The sequence below is a fragment of the Patagioenas fasciata genome (genome assembly GCF_037038585.1).
Source record: "Patagioenas fasciata isolate bPatFas1 chromosome 19 unlocalized genomic scaffold, bPatFas1.hap1 SUPER_19_unloc_1, whole genome shotgun sequence".
Classification (NCBI taxonomy): domain Eukaryota; kingdom Metazoa; phylum Chordata; class Aves; order Columbiformes; family Columbidae; genus Patagioenas; species Patagioenas fasciata.
In genome coordinates, this window is record NW_027288507.1 from 1,794,954 (window position 1) to 1,819,952 (window position 24,999).

Here is a 24,999-nt window from a genome sequence, read left to right on the forward strand (position 1 = left end):
TGTGCTGTTAGATTGCCCACAGAAGAATTCAGAAGACCTATGAAGATGTCACATATTTCCTTATTTGGAGAACAGAATCTACAATGATTATTGAAGTGTATCACCACTATCCATATAAAATAAATGAGAGATACTCCATAGATAGTGTGAGGACATCACTATCATCTGTATCACACTTGACTGATGAGTTCTCTGCCCTTACCTGAAGTTTGAGGCCAAACTTTTGCCAAGAGATTTTAGATTTAAAACCCATCACCATCCGCCAGAACAATCCTAAGAAAACAGAACTAACCAGCCACCTCCAAAAACCATCTTCCAACTGCTCTTGGACACTGCACCCAAGAAAAAGACCAGCAAGACAAAATCCCCTCAAAGGGTCCCCACGGGGAGGTTGGGAAGACACAAGAGCGCACGCAGTTCACGTTTGGGCTGCAAAGCAAGCAGAAAAGAAAAATCCAAATAAAACCACAGGATGGGACTCGAGAACAGGTTGTGTCACAGAAGAACCAGTTTCCCGGTCCCAGCTCCCCTGCCAGGGCCAGAGCAACGGGACCCTGGGCTTTCCCCTCACACCCATCTACTCTCCCCACGAAAGGACATCTGGGTTCCTCCAGCGCCCACCACAGCCCAGCCTCATATCCAGCTATCGCTCCCAATAAATCATTTGGCAAATCAAGGAGCGGTTAAAACTAACGATGGTGAACAACCCACCAGAGCACAGGTCTGTGCTGACTTTACAGCAGCAGGGAAGTCTAAAAGACAATCAATATTTTTGCACCCATAAAATAAGAGGACACTGAAGGAATATCTGTGGAGTCACACTGGGGGTTTGTTTGGGGTTTTTGCTGCTCTTGTTTTTAGTTTGGGTTTTTTTTTTGGTTGTTTTGTTTGTTTGGGCCCATTTTGGTTTTGGTTGAGTGCCTTTTTTTCCCCCAGTCATCTTTCCTATGAGAACAGCAGCTTGAGCCTCCCTCTAAGGCTGAAGAAAGATTTAAATGTACTTCCTGGGAAAAAGAAAACCACACAAAAAACCCACCACCCAAACTTTGAGCCCAGCAGGAACTGTTTCAAGCAGCTACAAGCAACTGCAGAAACAAATAAGAACGTGTTAGGCTGTACCTACTAATCACCACAGGAGACACTAATATGAAAAGTGCTTCTATCTGCATTTTAGTTCCTGACACCTACCTGAACAGATTAAATTACTAAAGCGTTCACACAGCAAAATGGAAGCACTGCAAATAGAACCCAGCCAAATACCTGAACCATCAGCCTCTCTCCAGCTCTGTGTTGCTTGCAGGCACTTAGTTTGTGCTGTATTTGTATTTTTATGCAAGACTGAACACTGATGGAAAGGGAATCAGCATTTTCTCAGGCTGCAAGATTGGCTAACAACCTCCTTTCCCATTTCAAGGGGCAGCACACTTGCTTCAAAACTGCACTGCCTGTGCCCTAAACCCAGTCCACACAAAGGCTGCAAATCTCACACAAGCTACCAGTTATCATTCAGTTTTGGAGCATTTTGGGAAGCTCAGCCTTTCAGCGGAGCAGAAACTTCAGAAAGGTGCAGAGCAGATACTTACAGTGTTGTAATGATCGACATAAACCGCATTTCCCAAGCCAAACACAGCGTATCTCAGGCCTTTCAGATACGTTTTCCCAAAGCGAAAGTCACGCGCTGCCTCTTCTAACCCCTTGCAGAACCACGCTGCACTCTCGGTTGGCTGCCCGTCAGTGTACGTAGCTACCAAGAACACACAAACGTTCCTGCCGGTTGTCTAATAATATCAAGAGAATAGAAGAGATCGGTGCATTTCTCAGAACGCTTCCCATTAGTAAGACAACTGGAACACATGGGGAGTTGGAAGAAGTTAAAAGATGAGGTTTTTTCTAAGTGGGATTTTGGTGTGGGATGCTGCAGGTGATAACCCCAACAGTGGCGAACGGCCATCCCCCCTGCAGAGACGCCTTAAATTAGCCAGGAGAGATCAAACTGTCTGTCTGCTGCTTCACAGAGGTGGTACAAGAGAACAGAACATCTCCCTTCCCCACCCCAATCAACAGCTTCTTGAGCAGACTCTTGCAGCAATCAAGTTTCTCACTGATTCAAAAAAACAACTATCAATATTCACAGAAGAAAAATGCCTCAAGGATTACTCCATCTAAATATGACCAGCAAGGAGTTTTTAGCTTATGAGCCTGTGAAGGCTGCAAATTGTCACCATCTGCTTGTTCTGGCTTTGAACCCTTCCCTGGGGATACAGAGACAGAACAGAGGGACCTGGTGCAACCGCTCTCACTGAACTCACACCTGAGTTACAGAACCAGCTCATACCAAGTCACTGTCACCATCAAAATACTCTAGGCAATCCTCTCCTAGGAATATTCAAAATTTAGGTGTTTTCTGCTGAGGGTTGATGGGCTACACTTATACAGAAGGGAAGCGATTTTTAACACACAGCATTGGGAATTTCCAGAATAATAGGAGAGAAATACAAGGGGAAAAGAGCCTTCGCAACACAAGGAAAAGCTTTTCTTTATTAGTCATATTTATAAGGTACTTACCTCCTCTGGATCATAATCTCCCATGCTGATGACTTCCACAGGCAAACAAAGTGAAATAACGGCTTCAGCCAGACCTCTGGCAAACCTCCAAAAAAAAAAAAAAATAGGAATTTATCAATTGCTTCAACCCAAGCATGGTAGCGACCAAACAACCCCCACACGCCCAGTCACAAGACACCTCCCACAACAGAAAGAACAAAGACATCCGAGAACTGGACACTGGACCTAGAATTCCTCATGTTAAGAAAAAAAAAAATCAAGTATATTGGCTGCAAGAAGAGAGTGACATGAATTTTAATGACTAATGATTTCACATTTACACACACCATTTTTTTCAAAAGCACCTAAACCAGTACTTGTCTCTGAGAAGACCCGCTCGCAACTACGGGTACGGCAAGAGTAAACTTTAAACTTCACCATCAATGTCTCTACTGCATGCGCCATTTAAAGCAAGTAGAAAAAAATGTTATTTTTATATAATTTTACGTTATCTTTCATGTTGGGCAATGACTTCTCATGAGCTAATGAACTTTCTGATGTTTACACTGTGCAATACTTCTAAGGCAAGCAACAGACTTGAGTCTCAATATTTCAAATTACTTCATGTAGGTGGGGAAAAAAAAAAGTAACTGATACCTTTGCTGTGCCAGTCTGAGACCCATAGAAAATCTTTACTTTGCCTCCAGGGTGGCTGATCCATTTACGAGTTTGTCTTCTATTCCTTCAGAAGAAGCTGGATTCCCATTGGATTTTTCACCCTAAGAAACAAGCACCACTTCTCATTCAATCCCTTTTCAAAGTGATGTTAACCCCATTCTCCCAAAACCGCTTAAAACACCTATCCTGTGAACAGACTCTCAGCACTAATTAAATGAGGCTATCAAAGCATTTTAGCTTCTCACACCCAGAGAAAGACACAACCACGTCTCTGAACTAGGCCACGCTCCAATAAACTCAGGTCACACGCAGCCGGATCCAGCTGAACGCAGGAACCTCCCAACTCGCGCAGCACAACTTTGCTCACCTGCGCAAGGAGCTTTTACCATCCTGAACAGCCTAATCCCACTCCCGTCCTAAAACCAGCCCAACCTCATCAGTAACATCAATGGAAAGAGGAACCCGAGAACTCCAGCACAAGTAGAGTGATTGATTTGCAGTGACAGAGCAACCCAGGCTGACACGATCTCTCAGTAACGACGGGAGAAGCGTTCAGCAGAGAGCTGCTCCAACATCAGAGCAACGAGGGCACCGAGTCACCCACAAACATGAGACCGTCCAGGCTGCGGATTATAACCCTCAGGTGCACTGAACTGTAAGGAACGTTCAAGGAAGAAACGTTGTTTTCACAAAACTGGGGAGCTGGCACCTGACCCCAGCGAGGGAAGGGACCGAGACACATCAGACTGTGAATCCTGAATGTAAAACAAAATCTCTTCAAACTAATCCCAGAATGCAAACTGACACCTGTATTTACAAGTTAATCTAGAGGGAAGGACGGCCAAAGAGCCAGGAACCCATTTTTAAATAGATCAATAAGGGAAAGGGTGTTGTTCGGATTAGATGAATGAAATACGTAAACTGAGGCAGGTGTCGGGTGCTCTGTAAACCCTGAAGAACCGACCAGTGGGCAACAGGGGAGGGAAATTGCACCCAGGGTTTGGGGGGATATAAACAGGGGCTTTTTGCCCTATTATGCGTGCCTGCCTTTAGGGAGAACACCCGGTCTTGCAAAATCATTAACAAAATGTGCTTTGCTGAGAGATCCTGCCTGGGCCTGTTCTATTGGCAAGGTGATCGTTTCCTACACGACCACACCTGGGCTCCGCAGTGACCCACGGGGGGGCCCACAGTGGGGCAGCACGTGTCACTGCACCAGTGGGGACCGTCACCCGGCAGCCACTCGCCTCCACACGCAGATTTCGGGGCCTTCTTGGACAAAAGCACTTCCATCTTCCCTTGCCTTCTTTCTGGTTTTGGTGGTGAGGAACTGAACGATGATCCAAATGCTGATCCCAATGATACAGGGAATTGACCTTCTCCCCTGGAGAAGTTGTAGAAACTGAGGGCAACAGAAAGTAGAAATTTGGAAAGGTTGTTAGATGAAGCTTGGAGAGTATTCAGTAACAGGGACAAGGAAGATTCTTGAAAGGATAAGTAAGTATGGAACTGAAGAGGTTGGAAGGCTTTGAAAGCCTTTAGAGAGAGGTCAGTATATATGTTGGGAAAATGAACGTTGGGGAAGGTACAGAGGAAGTAGGCAGAGAGAGAAACAGACAGTAGCAAGTTTTGAAAAAGACTGATGGGAACCTGGAATGAACAGAAACAAGTGGAATTTTTGGTGGATTGACAACAAGTAACAATTACATAGTAGGTAAAGGGAGTCACTGGCCAAAGTGAACGGGCATATTTTTGTGAACCTTTGAAATACAAATTGGGTAAACAAGTAGGTATTGATAAATTTCTATATATGTCCAATTCCTTCCAACCTTTTTGGGAGAAGGAATTTGGCCAGTAATAGAGAAATTAATACAAGTCAGGTTATAAACAGAATAATAAAGGACCTCTACCCAGTGGTAGCAAACACCTTTCTGACTGTATTAACTCTAATTTGATTTGGCTTACTGTTTTAGATTTGAAAGATGCCTTTTTGCCTCTCTCTCCGTGAAGCCAGCCAGACAATATTTATGTAAAACCCAGCTCACCTGGATGGTGTTGCCACAAGGATTTAAAAACAGCCCAACAGTACTAGGAAATCAGCTCGCTAAAGATCTTGAATCTTGGGAAGCCCCATCTGATGAAGGACAGATGCAACAATATGTGGATGATCGCTACCAGGACACAGAAGACATGCATAACCTGAACTGTAAGCTTGTTGAACTTTGGGGGCTCCAAGGATACCAGGTATCACAGAAGACAGCCCAGATGATACAGCAACTCATGAGTAACTCATTTGGGCTATGAAATCAGCGTAGGGCAGAGGACCCTGGGCCAGGCTCGAAAGGAGGCCGTATGCCAAACATCAAAGCCTCAAACTGTAAAAGAATTACGGACCCTTCTTGGGCATGACAGAGTGGTGCCGGTTGTGGATTTATAATTATGGATTGTTTGTCAAGCCACTGTATGTGCCAGCAGCCACAGATCAGGAACACCTGCAATGGAATAAAGGAGCTACACGAGCCTTTGAAGAACTTGCTAAGGCTTTGACAGCGCCTGCTCTAGGACTCCCAGGTGTGAGTAAACCATTTTTTCTATTCTCTCACGAGAAGCAGGGAATAGCCTTGGGTACACTGGCACAGGATCTTGGCCCGTACCGACGAGCAGCGGCCTATTTCTCCAGACAATCAGATGCAACTGCAAAAGGGTGGCCGGGATGCCCGCGGGCAGTTGCTGCAGCGGTACTGAACATACAGGAGGCCCGGAAATTTACCGGGGTCAGAAAATGGTTGTGCTGGTATCCCACACGGTGCCTACAGTTCTAAAAGAAAAAGGGGGACGTTGGCTTTCCCCACAAAGATTTCTCAAATATCAAGCTAAATCATCCTCACTAACACTGTCAAGCCAGCTTCTTTCCTCAGTGACAACATTGGAAAACCAGTTCATCATAATTGCCTGGAAACCATTGAAACAACATAATCCAGCCAAGCAGATCTAAAGGACATAGGACTATGGAGAACACTGAGAACTGCCTTACAGACGAAAGCAGCAATATCCTGAACGGTGAAAGGCACGCTGGTTATGCTATAACTACTAGCCATGAAGTGATGGAATCTGGACCTCTGTCTGAAAGTACTTCAGCACAAAAGGCAGAAATAATCGCCCTTACCTGTGCTCTGGAACTAGCCGAAGGTAAAACTGTGAACGTTTATATGGACTCTAAGTATGCTTTCAGGGTCGTGCACGGAACAATTTGGAAAGAAGAAGGACTCTTGAACTCTCAAGGCACACATATCAAACGTGCAGGAGAAATATCGGCAGCTCAACTTCCTAAGAAGGTGGCAATCATGCATATCCAGGCGCACCAGAAAGCGAGCTCGGAATTGGAAAAAAGGAAATGAGCTGGTGGACAGGGAGGCAAAACTGGTGCCTAAGCAAAAGGTAAAAGTGGAAAGTGCCCTAGTCCCCGACGGGCAGGTTATTTCAGAAGGTAAGCCAGAATATACTAAGGAAGACCAGAAACTTAGTATAGATTTAGAGGAATCATATCATGAGGAAGGGTGGGCTCACGCCCCACAAGAGAAAACTTATTGTTACCTCCTATTTAGTTTGCCCTTTAGTAGCAGAAACATTATACGAACATTTGATCAAAAATAGTAACTACAAATTGGTACACTACTGTAAGACAGGTGACACAGCAACGCGCTCTTTGCCTCCAGACTAATCCTAAGAATATACCTAAGCTAGAAATGGGTCAAATTGGGAAAGGAAACGGACCTGGGCAATAATGGTAAATTGATTTTTCGGAACTCCCAAGAAAAGGGGGGTGCTGATATTGGTTGGTACTAACTGATACCTTTTCAGGTTGGCCAGAAGCACTCCCTACCAGAACAGCAAAAGCTCGGGAGGTAACTAAAACATGAGCACAAGAAACAATACCAAGGCTTGGTGTTCCAGCTGATATATCCTCTGATAAAGGGCCACATTTTAAATCAAAAATTGTACAGCAAATCAGTCAGCACTTGAGAATAGACTGGCAACTACATACACCTTATCATTCTTCCTCCAGTGGCCAGGTAGAAAGAAAAAAAAAAAGATGAAGTGAGTCATCTAATTGAACAACAAATTGTAAATCTGGGGCAGGAGGCAAATTTGGCTTGGTCTCAATCTTCACCTTTGTCCCTCTTGCATATGAACAAGGCCAAGGGCAAAGAAGGGTTAAATCCTTTTGAAATCCTGGATGGGAGACCCTATAGTGTACAGAAGGGGATGTCTGCACAAGAAGGGGATGAAATTATGACTTTTTATATGGTTATATTGCGTAAACAACTTAACAAAATTGGGAAGAGTGTTTGCAACTTGGAGTAGGGGTCTGGATGGGCCAGTACATAACATCCAATTGGGCGATTATGTGTCTGTGAAGTCTCTTGCAGAAAAGGACTTTGGAATCACAACAGGAAGCCCATTTCAAGTCCTCCTGGCATCCTTCACTGCTACCAAGATTAAAGAACGGAATGCCCGAATCCATCATTCTAGAGTGAAGAAAGTCTGCAAAGCACCACGAAGGGTAACCCAGGCGCAACCTGGAAAATGCCGTTTCTTACGGTCACAACCCTAGCACACGGATGGGACGAAAATTGCCATGAGCAAGATCTGAATAAAACCATGGGGGAACGCTTTAAATTGGTGCTTTGGAATCAAAACCATCAGAGTGTATATATTACATTGCCCACTTCCGCAGAAGAAAGCTTTACATTTGTAGTAATTAACCAAAACCTTTCTGAAATTCTATCAAAGAAATTAGGTTATGTCCACCCTGACATGTTTTGGTCCTTCTGGACCTTCTGGGTAACCTTTTGGTCCCTTTGGTCCTTCTGGGTGACCAACCCAAACGGCACTTCCTACCTCAGCAAGAAGAAACCCGAAAGAGAAGACAAATGCTACAGCTGCAGTGAGCGGGGTCACCACGCCAAAGAACGCAAGCTCCCGTCGCAGCCCAGAAGATGCCATTCCTGCCGGAGCACCAGCCACATGGCTGTCAGCTGCCCCCAAAGAGCTCAGCAGCGCAGAAGACAAACACCAGGAGCCTGACTTTTGCATTAACATTAAAAATCTGTTGAAGGATAGAGATGGGTTTTCTCAGGTAGAAGTAGCCTTCTTACCTGCGGCCAGAGAAAACATAGACAATCATCACATTAGTAAAAGAATTTACTAACCTCTTAGCAAAGGGGGGAATGATACAGGGAACTGACAATTAACTAATTAACACTTGACACTTAAGGAACTAACCCTACCCCACATCACTAAAGACACTTAGAGAGCTAACCCTTTAACCCACATCACTATTGCCTAGCCTTGCTTAACTCTGTGTAACTTATTGTACGAAAAACAGGACTTCACTGACGCCTTGCAAAGATCACAATCCTCGGGTGCATCCTTGGGTGAACTAGATTACAGAAACTTGGACACAGTTTTAACCAACTCAGCAGTCTGAGACCCAACCAACTCATCACACTGGACCAAAGGTGATCGGGTACAGAGAAGAGGACCCGGGGTCACGATCACTGCGCAGCTGCAACCAGGAGGAGCCGGAGACTCTGGAAATGGTCTCCTGAACTCATTGCAATAAGAACCGCCTTCTCGGGGACAGGTTATGAATATGTACAGGTGTTCCTAAAACTTCCGTGAATATGTAACGCTTTACTGCATTTAACCAAGCTCACAGCTACTGTAATTTTACACACGTATTAGGTGAAATGATTCCCCGTGTGTCCGGCATCGTACCTAAATACATACCTTCCTTATAACCTCAAGGGTTGTAAGGTCATTCCACGCCTCACCAACAGCAACAACAGAATCAACGTAAAGTCTGTGCAGCCATAAGGACACCAGGGAAGTATAGAAGAAGTTCCACGTATCCATTGAGACATCTAGATCTGGAATAAATAACAGATTTAGCGAAAGCAGATTCCTACAGGATGAATTCAGTGTAAGCACACAAGAAAAATAATCATACAGGTTCTGTTCTAAGGAAAGGCAGAAAATACTTTTGTGCTGTGCAAGTGCCTGAAAGTAAAGAGTCCTTGCAAAACGTTCGCTGGCCTTAGTTTTGCGCGGACCTGACACAGGCAGATCTCTGGAGCTAAAAAGCTCCATGTCAGGGGAGAAATCACTGCCACAGAGGCTGCTGCCGAACACAGCCCTTGCTTGTGTACATGAGACACCACACTGGTTACAACAACAGCTTCGACCCAGACTTTCAAGGCCAGACTAAAACCTGGAAACCTTCAAAGTACTTTTTCAGAATTCTATCATGTGGGTGACGGTTGGTTCAGAACAACCCACACTGTTCTGAACCAACTTAAAAATTCAGGGTACATAACGCTGCAGCCAGGAGTGCACCTGTGCAGTCACCGACACTACCTAGCTCAGAAAAAAAAAAAGCATTTAAGAGTTCAAATAAGGTTTGTTTGCAACACTGATGGACTGAGGAACGCAGATGACAGCCTCCTGCTGTTATCCACAGTCCTCTTGGATCTTGTTTCTGCAGACGTGAGACGAGCTCAGAAACCGAGCATTTCCAAGAGGCTGGAAGCTTTGCTAACTTATTTTTCCCCTGGGCTGTTACTAATGCTAAAAAAGCTTCTTTCCCCCTCACCCCTCCACAATTAATACTGAACCCCAAAAAAGAAAAGAGCCGAGGGGCTCCCAGGCCCGTTCAGCAGCTCATCCTGTGCCTCCAGCACGACTGGTTTATGTGGGCAGCCCACAGGGGTGGGTTTTACCCCTCCAGGGGGCTCCAGAAACCTGCAGCAGCCCAAGTACCCCACACCCTGTGCCCACCCCAGCACGCGCCATCCTGCACCCCCAGCCCATCCCTCCCGTGTTCACCCACCCCTCTAACCCCCCATACAAACCCCTCACACTGACCCCCACATCCCACACCCCAGTAACTGCCTCAGAACCACCCCCCCAGTTATTACCCCTTCACATACCCCCAGATATCACCCCCCCCCACACACACACATTTTCCCGCCCCGTGGTTATTACCCTTCCCCCCTCACACACACACACTCCCAGTTATTACCCCCCCCCACACACACTCTCCCCACCTCAACATCATTACACCCCCAGTTATCACCCCCCACCCTACAGCTATCACCCACCCCCCCATGGCTATTATTCACACACACAGTTATTGCCCCCTCCATAGTTATTACCCACACCCACCCCTCACAGCCCCCCCAGTTATTACCCCCACACACTTCTCCCCTCCCCACAATTATTGCCCCCAAGGGTTATTACTCTTCCCTCCCTCACACCCCCCGCCCCCCCAGCCCAGTTATTACCTTCACACACAGTTATTACCCCACACACACCCCTCCGGGGTTATCACTCACCCCGCCGCTATCAACCCCCCACACCCACCCTCCTCTCATGGTCATTACTCCGCCCCTCACACACACCCCTTCCCCCGCCCCGTTATTACCACTGGCCCTCAGAGTTATTTAGCCCAAACCCTACGGTCACCCCCCACAGTCCTCACAGGTTCACGCCCCTCACGGTTATTCCTCCCCCCATACACCGCAAGCTCCCCAGACCCCCGCCCCTTCCGGCCACCGTTTCCCTCCGGACGGTTCTTGCTGGCGCTCCTGGGGGCGGCGGCCACCAATGGGAAGGCAGCGTGAGGCGGCCCCTCGGCCGTGGCGCAGCGGCGGCCGCCGCCGTGTCCGTCTTCACCCCCACCAACCAGGGGGAAAGCGCCGGGAAGCGCTTCGGGATCGCCTGTTACCGCAACAAGGCCATGGGATGGCGCAGCGGAGCGTGAGTGCCGGCCCGGGGCCTGCCCGAGGGCGGGAGGGAGGCCGGCCGGCCGGCCCGTGTGGGGCGCAGGCCCGTGTGGGGCGCAGGCCCGTGTGGGGCGCAGGCCCGTGTGGGGCGCAGGCCCGTGTGGGGCGCAGGCCCGTGTGGGGCGCAGGCCCGTGTGGGGCCCGGCTGGGGGGGGCTTGTGTGGACCTCCCTTGGACACTCTGAAGAGCAGAGGGGCCCTGCAGAGGGACCGGGACAAATTGCAGAGCTGGGCAATCACCAAGCACATGAAGTTCAACAAGAGCAAGTGCCGGATCCTGCACCTGAGCCAACCCCGGCTGTACAGACAGACTGGGGGACAAGGTGCTGGAGAGCAGCTCCATGGAGAGGGATCGGGGGTTCTGGTGGACGGCAAGTTGAACGTGAGCCACCGGTGTCCCTGGAGCCAAGAGGGCCCCGTGTCCTGGTGCACCCAGCACAGCACGGCCAGGCGGGCAGGGGGTGATTGTCCCGCTCTACTCTGCGCTGGGGCGGCCTCACCTGGAGCATCCACTGTGTGCAAGGCTGGGGACAAAGGAGACAAAGCTACTGCAGCGTGTCCAGAGGAGGCTGCGAAGCTGGTGAAGGTTTGGAGGGGAAGCCGGATGAGCAGCGGCTGAAGTCCCTGGGTTTGTTCAGCTGGAGCAGAGCAGACTGAGGGCAGAGCTCATGGGCTGCAGGTTCCTCAGCAGGAGCAGGAGGGGCAGGGCTGAGCTCTTCTCTGTGACAGTGACAGAGCCCGGGGAATGGCAGAAGATGTGCCAGGGAGGGTCAGTGGGACATGAGGAAAAGGTTCTTCACCCAGACGTGCTGGACACTGAACAGGCTCCCAGGGATGTGTCACGGCCCCAAGCCTGGCAGTGTTCAAGGAGAGACTGGACAATGTCCTCAGGCACACGAGGTGACCTGTGGGGTTTCCTGTGCAGGGACGGGAGTTGGACTCCGTGATCCTGGTGGCATTGGGGGAGCTGGGAAGGCCCCTTTCAAGCCAAACTATTCTGTGATCCGTGTAGGTGCCTTCCAAGTCAGCACATTCTGTGATTCTATGACCCAGTTTTGTGGGGCAGCCCCGTGTGGGCACCCAGCTGTGGCAGGGGAGAGGCCCAGGTGGGGCCTGGCTGTGGAGCCGGGGAGCTTTTGTGGTACGCGGCTCTCCAGCCCAGGAAGGTGGTGGGATCTGTGTGAATCCGGGTACGCGGAGCGCCCTTGGGCACAGGGCAGTGCCCTGCGCTTTCCTGGGGAGTTACATCTCAGGAGTAGAAGTTTCCAGGCTCGTTGGCAGCACAGGTTGTTCCTCCTTGCTAAAAACTCATGTTCTTTTTTATATTGTTGACTTCACAAATTTTCTAACCGTGCCCTAATCTCTAGGGAGAAAGATTTTGATGAGGTCCTGCAGACACACAGAGTGTTTGTCAACATTTTCAAAGGCCAGGTGGCAAAGAAAGATGATCTTGTTAAAGCATTTGTGACGGATGACCAAACAGAAATCTGTAAGATGGTAGGTTTCAACCACTTCGCGGTTAGCAGCTTTATAAAAGCTTGGAGAAGACTTTCCCCTCCAGGGCTGGTGACTCCAGCACTGCCCTGGGCAGCCTGTTCCAATGCCCCACAGCCCTTTGGGGAAGAAATTGTTCCAAGATCCAACCTCAGCCTCCCCTGGGGCAACTTGAGGCCGTTTCCTCTGCTCCTGGCACTTGTTCCTGGGGAGCAGAGCCCGACCCCCCCTGGCTCCAAGCTCCTTTCAGGCAGTTCAGAGATCAGAAGGTCTCCCCTCAGCTCCTGTTCTCCAGCTGAACCCCCCCAGGTCCCTCAGCTGCTCCCATCACACTTGTGCTCCAAGTCTTGAATATTTTATATGTATTTAGCTGAAAAGAGTTCTGAATACTCTGTAGAATATACAGCTTTTATACACTGATGTCTGTGGACACAGAAAAAAAAAGAATTACCAGTGCTGAAGAGTTTCTCACCTAAGGTATATTTTTAAGGCTGCAGGGGATGCAAAGGGGACAGTTGCTCACTTGGGGAAGTCCAATGAAATGTTAAGAACAGATCTAATTTCTTAGTCCTTCTTGGTAGGATATGAACTGTGGGCTTGTTGTGAATTCAAGGAAATCTGTGCATCTTTTTTTGTAGTTTTTCTGTGGTGAGTTTTTTCTTTGAAATCTCTCCGTGCTGTCTGTCATAATGACGTACATTATTAATACTGTTATTTTTTTATCCACTTCACATCTGACCAAACCATTCAAGCAATTGTTAAATTTAACAGAGTTACTAGATTTTTCACTCTGTAGTCAAACCCATGACATTTATTAACTGGGTTTTTTTAGTTATTTACTGTCCAGATTTTAACAGAAGGAGAGCTGCAGGTATCGGACAAAGAACGGCACACGCAGCTGGAGTAGATGTTTAGAGACATCGCGACCATTGTCGCTGACAAATGCGTGAATCCCAAAACAAAGAGGCCGTACACAGTGATCGTCATAGAAAGAGCCGTGAAGGACATTCACTACTCTGTCAAACCAAACTAGAGCACGAAGCAGCAGGTCTGTTTTCTTGCAAAATCGGTTTCAGGTCAGAGGTGGTGGCTTCAAGTGTAATTTCTCTGTTTGCAGCCACAGAGGGATCAGCAAAGCCCTGGGGGCTGAATTCTGCAGAGTGATTCTTCATCCAGCCGGTGGTTGAATGCTGGATGCAAACAGCTGCTGAAACTCGTGCAGTTTGTTTTCTAACAATTCAGGGAAGGGAGAAAGAAAGAAAGAAACTAATTAAAGCAGCAACAGTGATACGCCTGGAACAGAAAGAAAAGTTTTGTCCTTTAGTTTGATTGAGGTAATAAATCGGGCCTTGCATCTGAGCCACATGTTGGTTTGTAGTATAAGTGCTATTTAAGATTTCAGAGGGGTTTTTTAAGCGTTGGAGGGATCACGAATAACAAGAACTCTGCCTTTCCTTGTTAATCTACCAAAGCAGCGTTCGAGCAAACTCCCTGCAGCGCTGACAAAAGTGTCAGAAGCTGATGCGAAGGATTTGAGGTTTTGGTCTGTGTGATGGTTTTCAAGCAGGTGTGTAAATGCTCTTTGTTTTTAACACCTTTGTAGGCACTGGAAGTGATCAGACCGTTAAAGGAGACCATGCAAATCAAACGTGCTCACATGAGGCTGCGATTTATTCTTCCAGCAAGGGAGGGGAAGAAACTGAAAGAGAAGCTCAAGGTGCTGATTAAAGTGATTGAGAATGAAGATTTCCACCAACAGTTAGAAATTGTAAGCGATAAAGCCTGGCAACTGTGTGGGGGTGTTATTTTTCTCTGCTAAAGTGGCTGAAGCATTTCAAAGGGTTTCCCCAGCTGTGCTTGGCAGAGAGCTAAAGCCAGATGCCTTTCTCTGATGTCTGCATCACCCAAGACACTTCACTTTTGGTTTTCCACCAAGCTGAGTGGTGCAGTCGATGCACTGGAGGGAAGGGGTGACATCCAGAGGGACCTGGACAGGCTGGGGGGTCCATGTGAATCTTGTGAAATTCATCCAGGCCAAGTGCGAGGTCCTGCACCTGGGTCAGGGCAATACCCAGTACCAGCACAGACTGGGCGAGGGAGGGAGGGTCAGACGGATGGGCAGCAACCCTGTGGAGAAGGGCTGGTGGGTAACAAAAGGGCCATAAGCTGGCAGTGTGCTCTTGCAGCCCAGAAAGCCAAGTGTGTCCTGGGCCACATCACCAGCAGGTGGAGGGAGGGGATGCTTCCCCCTCTGCTCTGCTCTCCTGGGGCCCCCCAGAGAACTGAGTCCAGCTCTGGGGTCCCCAGCGCAAGACAGACATGGACCCCAGGGGGTCTGTCCCTCTGTCACCAGTGCTGCCTCAGGCCCTCCAGCATTTTAGAACGATGCTAAAACCCAACCTGTGGCTGGCAATGCCAACCCAGGCGATGTGATGGTGAGTTTTGACCCACACATATATTAACCCTCCTAAAACCAACCTGGAAATGGCAGATGTTTGTGCCTCCTTGTGTGGAAGCAGCTCTGGCTGCCTCGTCCCACATCCCACCCTTGCAGCTCCAGGACAGACCCCACACTGGTGGCCCTGCCTGCATCTCCCGTCCCAGAACAGCCAAAGGAGCTGCTTGTTTTGGCCTCCAGCTGGCTGATTTAGCCTGGTTCCCTTTCTCCATGAGCGATAAAACCCGGTGCTGAGGCTCCGGTGTCAGTCCCAGCCTGTGCCTATCCTTCGTTGTGTGTCATTTCATGTGATTTTGATCACATCCTTGAAAACAAAAACAAACCTCCAACGCACTCAATGTCAGCCCTCCCAGGGCAGAGATATTTCCGCGTGGTGAACGCTCCCGTGCAAATTCTCCCATGTCCTATTTTAGGTTTCTCACCGGCAGCGGCTGCAGACAACTGCGCTGGAGCTCCTGTCAAGCCTTTGGCAGTGGTTGTTGTGGAAGGAATAAGGGTCTCTCAGGGCAGAAGAGGAAATCTCTCCTTTCCTTCCCTGGGCTGTGTCACCCCCCCACCTGCCACCTAATGAAACCCCAATGGCATCAGCCCTTTCCCTCCCCTGCATTTCTTAATTTATTCCTTACATTATTAATTTTCCTATATTGGAGGGCACCGTGCAACCTTTCTTTTTCCAGTGTTTGGGAATGTGTGTGCTCCCCTGCGCACTGGTGGCGTCACCATCATTGGAGGGGTTGGACAGATGCAGAGATGAGGTTCTCAGGGACATGGGTTAGTGCTAGGGGTGGGTTATGGTTGGATTCCATGATCTTGAGGGTCTCTTCCAGCCAAAATAATTCAATGATTTTATGACCTCCATCTTGGGGACGCCCCGACATGGGCTCTACTGCCCCATGGCCCCCATGGGGTGGGGACAGTGCCCTACTGTGCCCCATGCAGCTCCCCTGCCCAGTGCAGGCAGGCTGTCCCAGGCAGGGCTGTCCTGTGTGGCCCAGGGGTCACTTTGGCAGAGGGATGCTCCTGACCCTGCCACTGCCTTCCTGGTTGGTTGTATTTTGGTGTTTTCTTACTCTAGAAACCCAGGCATTGCCTCTGGTGTCTTCCCACTCGCTCCTGTACCTTTTTGCCACTTGTCACATCCATTTCCACGGGCGCCTCTCCCGGGCCAGGCTAAGACAGCGGCAGTCAGTCCGATTGCACCCAGTGTTGTCTCCCGGGCAGGAGCTCGCTGGTGGGGTGACGTCTTCTCCTCGCCTCACAGACATGGTGAGGAGTTGGGATGCGGTGTCTGAACACATTCAGGGAATGCTCATGATAAAGCAGTTGGCCTTTATCTTCTGCTCACAACTTAACAGTTTCAGGAGACCTGAAATTCCTGTGTTGCTGCATGTCGTTGCTCTTCCCCTCCTTTCAAGGCAGCTAAAGCATCTCAGTGTTCCCTTGCATCTGGCAAACAGGCCACAGACCGGATTCTCCAAAAACTGAGATGGAAAAATGGAGTCCAGCTTTGTCAGAGAGAAGTCTTCAACACGTTTTGTGGCTTCTCTGTTGGCCAGAGTGCAAAGACCAGACCAAGACCCTGAAACAACTGGCACCAGGGGAGGTTTTAGGTGGGATATAGGGGACAATTTCTTCCTGAAAAGGGCTGTCGGGCATTGGAACAGGCTGCCCATGGCAGTGGTGGAGTCACCATCCCTGTGTGTCCCTTGGGACAGCCATGTCATAGAATCACAGACTCATTTTGGTTGGGAAAGACCCTCAAGATCATTGAGTCCAACCGTTAACCCAGCCCTGGCACTAACCCACGTCCCTGAGAACCTCATCTCCGTCTGTCCAACCCTCCAGGGATGGTGACCCCACCACTGCCCTGGGCAGCCTGTTCCAATGCCTGACAGCCGTTTGGGGAAGAAATTGTTCCCCAGATCCAACCTCAACTTCCCCCGGCGCAACTTGAGGCCATTTCTGTTTGTCTTATCGCTTGTTACGCTTAGGGTGGTGAGAGCCTGGCCCAGGTTGGCCAGAGAGGTGGTGGATGCCCCGTCCCTGGAGACATCCCAGGCCAGGCTGGACGGGGCTCTGAGCAACCTCAGCTGGTGACGATGTCCCTACTCATGGCAGGGGGTGTGGTGGGTTGCAACTTGGGCAGCTTTTGCAACGGATTTGTGGTGTCTCTGCACCCCTGTGCAGTTGTATGGATGTGACTGTGCTTGGCTGCAGGATGCTGGAGGAGGAGCTGAGGGCAAAACGGCAGTCCGAAGAGGCCCGGCGAGACCGGTCGCGAGCCCAGCTGCTGAAGAACGAGGAGCTTCTCCTTGAATTTGAAAACAGAATCGACCGCCTCCTCTTCCATCTGCATGGCATCACCGTGCCTGGCCAGGTATTCACCCCAAGTGGCTCATTTTGCCCACCAAGGTGGTTCTCTCCGTCTCCAGGATGACTCTCTCCTGTCCCGGGGGGTGGAGGAGAAGCTCCAGTACCTGGGCCAGAAGCTGCAGTACCTGGCACAGCGGGCGGCCCACCTGCCCCCTGAGTGCAAGATCCTGGATAAGAGCAACGAGATACGTGGGATGTCCATCCCTGCTGGGGTCTTCGGGGACCCGCAGCAGGCTCCTCCTGATGGCCCATCCCAAGTGTCCCCCAGGGGGACATCAAGGGCATCCCTTGGGTTGTAACACCCACCTCCCCTTCAGCAATTAACCCAGAGTGTCTTTCACAGATTTTTGTGAAGGCCAGGGATTTTCTGGAGAAAAAAATGTCGAGTGATCCTCAGAACGTGGTGGTTTCCTTTGAGGAGAGAGACAGCAGCGATGACGGTAGGAGAGCTTAGCGGGGACGTGTCCCACGGCGACTGTCCCTGCCCCTGCCTGTTGGGATTTCTGACCATCCTCGCCTGTCTCTCCCTGTCCCAGCAGAGCCCAGCCCATGAGTTCTCTCCAGACCTTGGGGCTGTCTCCAAGGCTTTGAGCATGGGTGGTGCTTTTAGGTGGGGATGTGGGAGCATGAAGGCAGCTGGCGGGGTGGTGAGCATCGAACCACAGAAGGAACAAGAAAAGATGCTGTGGGGCAAGGAGGGAGAGCCTTGTCTTCGAAATCACCTGGTTGTGAAGAACAACCAGTGCTGGGGTCTGTCTGTGGCCTCTTCCCATTGGATACTCTTGGAGGAGCCACTGAGTTTCTGAGCTTGCCACCTGTTTTGAATGAAGCTGGAGCTGCATCCAGCACCGCGTGGCTCCAGACCTTTCTGGGAAGCCCCAGCAGCTGGGGATGGGCCACAGCAGCGGCACTGCCAGGCCCTGCAGGTCAGCCTGGGATGCTGGGCAGGAAGAGCCAGGGCTTGGCAGGAAAGCTCCCTGTGATGTCACCAGCCCTCCAAAACGTGCTGGCTCTCCCTGGTGACATGGGCACAGCAGAAGTGGCCCTGCAGACCCTCCCCAGCCCGTTTCTCTCTGTTCCCTCCTCCAGAATCCTCTAAATCTGATGACGAAGATGACGAGCACGTCCCCACCCGGGAAGACATCAAGAGGGAGGGGCAGCTGCTGATCCAAAGCAAGAAGAAAGCCAGCGTGTCACGGAATGCACCCCGAGATTAGTTTAAGGGACAAGAGGGTCCAAAACAACTTTTATTAAACCGGTGAGAAACAGGGTTTTAGAACTCCAAAAGTGACTTAAATATAGGTTCGGGTATCAGTTGAGGAAAATTATGAAGGGGCAGCAACTAGTACAACAGGAGGTCCACAGTGTGCATGCACGTGGCTTCACCCAAAACAATGCCGGAACCGCCCCTGAGGCCCAGAGGAGTACACGCTTGCCTGAACACGGTGCGGGATTATTCTTAAAGGGATATAGGTACTCGTAGTGAGTACGGAAAGTGTACGCTCGCGATTCCGCGAGGGTAAATTTATAATACACTCGCAATCCTGCGAGGGTTAATTTACTTACACGTGCAAATGTGCACGGAATACTACACGTGCTTATATGGAAGCACGGGAGGAAAATACACTCGCGATTATGCGAGGAAATAATTTTATACGTGTGCCAATGTGCACAGAAGGTTACTCGTGCATATGTGCACGGAAAGTATAAATACACTCGCGCTTATGCGAGCAAATAATTTTATACATGCTTATATTAAGCACGGGAAGTTACAGGTGCAAATGTGCACGGAAAGTATAAATATACTCGCAATCCTGCGAGCCGTTTTACTCACACCCGTGGCGGCAAGGCAAGCGGAGTCTCCATCCCGGGGAGGAGGGCTCTCGGCGGCAGCATCTCGCTCGTGCTCCGAGAGACCCGCGACAATGGGCGGAGTCTCGACGAGAGTCCCGTTTTTTATAGGCTGATCAGACCTGACTCTAGGCATTCTAGAAGCTTCTCTGCACCCCCACACCGGTTGTGGGGTGCCCCTGAAGCCTCCAAACATCCCCCACACTGGCCGCGGGCACCCAGCGGCTCACTGGCGCCTCGGCACTCCCGTCTCCTAATGACCCTGAGCCCTTCTCTCTGTCAGCCTCTTCCCGAATGTTCTGCAGGGTACGCTAAATTAGGCTTTTACACATATCTGTGGAACAGTTTTTTTCTACAAAGACTACATACAGGTTGCATTGTTTAATGGCAGCATGTACTAATATTATATGCTCAGGTTTCACAGCCACTGATAACATATCCATTTAGACCAGTTTGATTAACAAATATATCGTTAAGTCTATTACAGTCTCTAACCCCAGGAAAAATACACCCACGTGTTTAGTGAGAAATTATATTACGGATATACGCTTGCCTGAATCTGGCAAGGAATTATTCAAGAAAATCCACGGGTTTATAATGAGGAAAACACCTGCCCAAGCGGCGAGGAATTATTTAATACACTCGCTGATCTGGTGAGGAAATAGCTCAGTTCTACCTAGTAAGTTATCGCTCACCCCAGCGAGGCGACGAGGCTGACCCAATCCCGGGAGGCTACTTTAGGTGGCGATCCTGCCTAAGGGGAGGCTTCAGGCAGACAGACCCGCAGCTCCGAGAAGACCACAAACGGCCATTCAACGGGACCCCGTTTATATCCGTGTCAGATCTGACTGTGGGCGGTCTAGAAGCTTCACGTCTTCTCTGCACGCCCCTACTGTGGCAGGGCAGCCGCGCTCCCCGCTGCAGACACGTTGGGTGAGAGAGGCAGGAAGAAGCGGGGAAGGGTAGAAGGAAGCCCATCGGCGCTTGCAGCCCTGTGTCCCCATGTGGGGACATGGCAGGGGCGGCCTGGGGAAACCCCTCCCACTCAGGAGACAGTGGGGTGGGGGCAGCTCCCAGAAACCCCTGCCCACTGCAGAGCCCCTGGCAGGGCCTGGGGGGCAGGTGTGTGCAGCCCCTCTGTGACACGGTCCGAGGTCACAGTGGGACAGCCAGACGTCACAGTGGTGACAGTCCCCCTTTCCCTGTCGTGACCAGCATCTGCCCCACTCACCCCGGTGAGGCCGAGTCGACTCCAAGTGCTGAGAGCTGCTCTCGCCACCGCTCTGCTCTGGAGTAGCTGCTCTGCAGTGAGGAGGAGAAGGTGGAGAGAGGGAGCACGACAGCACCAAGGAGTGTGAAAGGTGGAGAAGGAGAAGGAGGAGGAGGAGGAGAAGGAGAAGGAGGAGGAGGAGGAGAAGAGAAAAAGAAGGAGGAGGAGAAGAGAAAAAGAAGGAGGAGAAGGAGGAGAAGAAGGAGAAGAAGGAGGAGGAGAAGGAGGAGGACAAGGAGAAGCAGTAAAGCCATTGTCCAGCCACTTGCTGCTGTTGTTGACTTGAAGCAGCAGTGGAACTAAGATGGCAAGACAGCTCTTCTTGCAGCCTCACCTGAGCCCAACTATTGAGAAGCTCGAGCGTTATGGTAAGGCCTTCAGGCCCAATTTCACATGTGTGTCTGGGTCAAGGACATCTCTGAAATCAGGATGGAAACCCGAGGACTGTGGGGGGTGGTTGCTCAGGAGTGGTGACTGCAAGGAGGGACCTGCTTGACCATCCCAAAGGGCTGAGGGGCTGATGTGGCAGCCAGGGCTCCTGGTTCCCTTCCTGACGTGGCCCCTGCCTTCCTGGGGCAGCCCAGGCAGAAACCCCTGACCCCAAAGGGCTGCCCTTGCCTGGCGCTGGGCATTACCCACGCTGAGCTCATGTCTGAATGGAAGAGCTGAAGGTGCTCGTGGGCCACGTGGGCTCTGTGTGTTCAGAGATGTGACCCGGCAAAACTGGCCCCTGCTGGGGAGACACCAGGGCCTGCCCTGAGCCTCCGAGAGCCGCGTGGAGCACAGCCCCGTGCCCCCGCGGGCATGGCAAAGCACTGCCGGCTTCCCGTGGGAGTGGGTCACACCCTGGAGAGCTGCACCTGCAAGGAAAGGAGCCCCTTGGAGGCAGCATGAGGTGTCCTTTGGTTCTTGCCGGGCTGGAGAGAGACCACCTGAAATGCCTGAGTGAAAGATGCATCGCTCCTTGGACAGGAGTGGGCCGAATGGTCTTGAGCTTGCTGCCTCAGAGCATGACAGGTCTTTCCCTTGTTTTTCCAGAGTTCGCTAAGATTTGGGCCAGCACATCGTATCACCTCAGCCTGCAGCTGGCTCTCCACCAGGTGGGCCTTACCTCCTTCTCCCCTCACACCCTGATGAACGCTGATCAAGTCCTGACAGCCCTTTGCCATGGGGTGCAGCTGTTCTTCCCCTGCGTTGAAAGCAGGAGCAACGCCCCAGCACGACACTGCAATGCACACAGTGACATGGACACCTTCTCTGTCCATTCAGATGTACAAGAAGGTCCCCCCGTCAGAGTTGCATGTGAAAACCTGGAAGCCTGGGACACATCTGGATTTATTCCAAGTGTGGGAACCCCCTGCCTTCTATCTGATTGAGCCAGAGGGTGTTTGTCAGCTTTCCCTCACCTATTTGGTTCTTCGTAGCTGAAGGGGGGTGAGAGGGAAAAGCGCAGCCCCTGTTTGTGTTCTCCCAAGGAGCCCATCTTGCTCCTTTGTGCCTCAGGCCAGGGCAGGGCACTAAACACCATCAGCCTCCTCTGACAAGTCACCCGTCTGCCCCTCCAAGACTTCTTCCCATCCGCCATCTCCTCTGTTCCAGGCTGTCCGCATTCCCGGAATCGGGACTTTTGCGGTTGTCAGAAAGCGAGTAGCCCTCAGCGAGCAGGATCTGGTGATCGTGGAGAGACCCGTGTTTCGACCTGACAAGGCTGTTGTGCAGGACTATGAGCTCCGCTATGGTTGCAAAGACTTCCCTGGTAAGCAGCGTGAAAGCGGCGCTGGCCCTTGAGCAGGGTGGGGAGGGGTGCTCTGCTCCCCAGAGGTGACTGAGGGGAGTACCAGCCACCCACCGCGGTCCTGCCAAGAGCTTCACTCGACAAAACCAGCCGGCTGTGAAAGGACCCTGCCTAGCTGTTTGTTTTAAAGAATCACCAGAGGACAATACAGCTAAGAGCGCACTCTCTTTGTCCTGCTTCAACAACAGGTTCCCTCACAGCTTCCTTGGTGTGGTGTCTTCTGGTTCTGTGATGCTTCAACTCTTGCTCCCCCTTTCCGCTGCACTAGACCTCCTCCAGGCAAATGCCAGGGCTCTTCCCAGCTCCCTCAGCCTCCTTGCACAGGGGAAAAGCAGGGGAAACCCAGGGGGGTAAGACGGTTCCTTCCAAAAGCCAGTGACGGCGACACCTGCGCCTTCTAGTCACTACTGCCTTTGGGGCAGCTGTTGTGGGACCCTGGGGAGCACCCAGAGCTTGGGGCTGTGTTTGGGGTGCGTTTCTCTCTAAAGACAAAGACAGCACCGAGTGTGGGCTGGCACCCTCCAGCTTGCCCTGGGACCTGGTGCCTATCTCCCCACTTTGTCCCGCAGTCACTCTTCTTCCCACCAAGTGCCTAAGACTCTTTGTTTCCCTTTCTGTATCAGAGAAGCCACAGCTGTCTGTTCTGTACCTCACTGTCCACTTTAAGAGGAAGGGACAAGCCGAGCGTCTCCTCAGAGGCGCTGGCCCAGCCAGGCAGCCCAGTATCAAAGTGTTGCCTGAGGGCCTGGAGGCTGCAGACCTTTGATTGTAGCCTGCCCAGCAGGTCTGCAAGCTCATGTGTTCCTCTTCTCTTGTCTTTCAGGCCATCAAGATTTCGAACAACTGCCGTATGCTGAGATAGCCTCAGAGAACGCTGTCTCTGAGGGCACCGTGCAGCTCTACATGGAAAGGACCACGCACCTTTTCCATGCCTACCTAGAGAACAGGAAGAACGTTGCCATCATCTGGAGGGACGTGGGCATGCTGATTGCCGAGGGAAAAGAGATAAAAAAGAGATTTTACTTACACTTTTTGGAAAGGCTGAATGGCACTGGCAAGATGCTGCAAGCTCTTCTCGAGGTAGGATTTTCACTTTCCCAGCCCCACTCCTGCTGCTTCTGAAATGCTTTCTGGGGGCTGCTTTCCCCTGGCCGACCATGCCTTGTTCAGTCACCTGGGCTCCTGGAGCTCTAGAGCACAGCAGGCTCTCTGCAGAGCACCTCCCTGGCGTGCAATGGCCTGGCTTTGCAAGAGCCACCCCCAGAGGAGCTGCACTTTGCGAGAAAAGGCCGGCGTTGATGGTGGGGAGCGCTGCGTGCCCCACTCTGGGGGCCGGGAGCAGAGGCACAGGCAGAGCAAGGCTTGCTGAGCCCAGAGCCCTTGGGCGGCTCTGGCTCTTTGCTGGCGCTGGGCTGAGGCGGAGCGAGCAGCCGGCCCTTCCCAGTGTCCGCTCCTCCCGTCATCCGTCTCTGTCCTCGTTGCAGATGCCGGAGATGAGGGACTCAGTCATCTCACGCCATGACACCGCTGCTTCCCAGACCTCCTCTGGACGTGTTATCGTCCTGCCATGGTATGTTTGACTTCACTTGGAGGAACGTGGGACAGTGGCACGGCTTATGCATCTGTCCTACTGTGGAGCTAGAGACGCATTTAGGCAACATTTCCCACTACGTTTCTCCTGCTCCTTTTCTTTCCTCTGTGGGAGAGACTGCTCTTAGGTCCGGAAACGTTAATCTGCAAGGCTCTACAGGAACTTGGAGGGCAAGATCAGAATTCAAAAGGGTGTTAGAAAATCAGAGCACTAGATAATATTCTGCTCTCCATGTGCACTGTGAGCAGGATCATTTCCCCAGAAGCAGCAAGGGGGTTTTGTGGGAGGACGACCATTCTCACGGGAAGGATGGAAAAAAGCGGGCACAGGCTGACGGGGTCTCACCTAGCCCTCCCGGCACTGGAGTTTCTACTGCAGCCCTCCGGGTTGGGCTGCCTTGGGAAACAATGTGGTGTCCTTTCTTCAGCCTGGTACCTTCTTGCTCTTCAGGTGCCAACTTGAGACCGTGCCTAAGATGCCAACGCTGATAGACCTGACGGGACGTGTGCAGGGAAAAGGTGATGGCAGTGGAAAGAAAGGTCGGGGACCAGTGGGTTGCTGGCAGGGGGCTGCAGGGTTTCCTTCCACGGCACATGGAGGGGATCAGAACTGAGGTTACCCCAGGAGGCCTGGAAGAGGGAGAGGCTCCTCCTGTGACTCTCTGGACCCATCATGGTAATGCTCCGGTGCCCCATCATGGGACAAGGTCTCAGGACAGTCCTGCACCACAAAGGGCCTCTTGGACTGCTGAAGGACACCTTTCCAGTGGCCTCCACTCCCTGCTTGGGCTGCAAACAGTGCAAAGCTCTAAGCCTGCTTCTTTCCATCATGTGCTCAGATGTCTCAGAGGCAATGCCTGTGGTGTGAACCTGCTCCAGCAGCAAATGTGTGTACACAGGACCAATGCAGAAATCCCAGAGCTGGGTTCCCTTGAGCAAAATGATTCCCCTTCCCAGAATGACTCCCGGAGACCACCGGCTCTGCCAGGGAACCCCCTGTTTCAGCACAAGGATGAGAGAAAGCCATCCAGATAGTTTTCCCCAGGGAACCCCAGGGAATAATAGTGCACTGTAGGCACGAGGAGCTGGACCAGAAAAAC

General features: G+C 51.1%; 1 protein-coding gene and 1 long non-coding RNA gene across 2 annotated transcripts; one reads left to right on the plus strand and one right to left on the minus strand.

The window, feature by feature from the left end:
* Positions 1–266: 266 nt before the first annotated feature.
* On the minus strand, positions 267–3,478 carry LOC139826656 (S-adenosyl-L-methionine-dependent tRNA 4-demethylwyosine synthase TYW1-like). The gene is made up of 4 exons (XM_071803004.1): positions 3,202–3,478; positions 2,566–2,650; positions 1,584–1,778; positions 267–429 (listed from the first exon to the last, which is right to left on the minus strand). Exons 1-4 carry the CDS (start codon positions 3,225–3,227, stop codon positions 370–372), a joined length of 366 nt encoding a protein of 121 aa, XP_071659105.1. The 5' UTR covers positions 3,228–3,478; the 3' UTR covers positions 267–369.
* A 14,261-nt stretch (positions 3,479–17,739) lies between these two features.
* LOC139826637 (uncharacterized) lies at positions 17,740–23,383 on the plus strand. The gene is made up of 4 exons (XR_011736781.1): positions 17,740–18,651; positions 21,553–21,614; positions 22,114–22,270; positions 23,133–23,383. It is a non-coding gene; the product is annotated as an uncharacterized lncRNA (long non-coding RNA).
* The last annotated feature ends 1,616 nt before the right edge of the window (positions 23,384–24,999 follow it).

What these genes read in the sequence shown, in the direction of transcription:
- LOC139826656 (XM_071803004.1), bottom strand. Translation starts at nt 3,227, where the DNA reads ATGGGTCTCAGACTGGCACAGCAAAG. An exon ending in GAGATTATGATCCAGAGGAG is followed by an intron (nt 1,779 to 2,565) that starts GTAAGTACCTTA and finishes TGATATTATTAG; the next exon opens with ACAACCGGCAGGAACGTTTG. An exon ending in ATGTCGATCATTACAACACT is followed by an intron (nt 430 to 1,583) that starts GTAAGTATCTGC and finishes CTTGCTTTGCAG; the next exon opens with CCCAAACGTGAACTGCGTGC.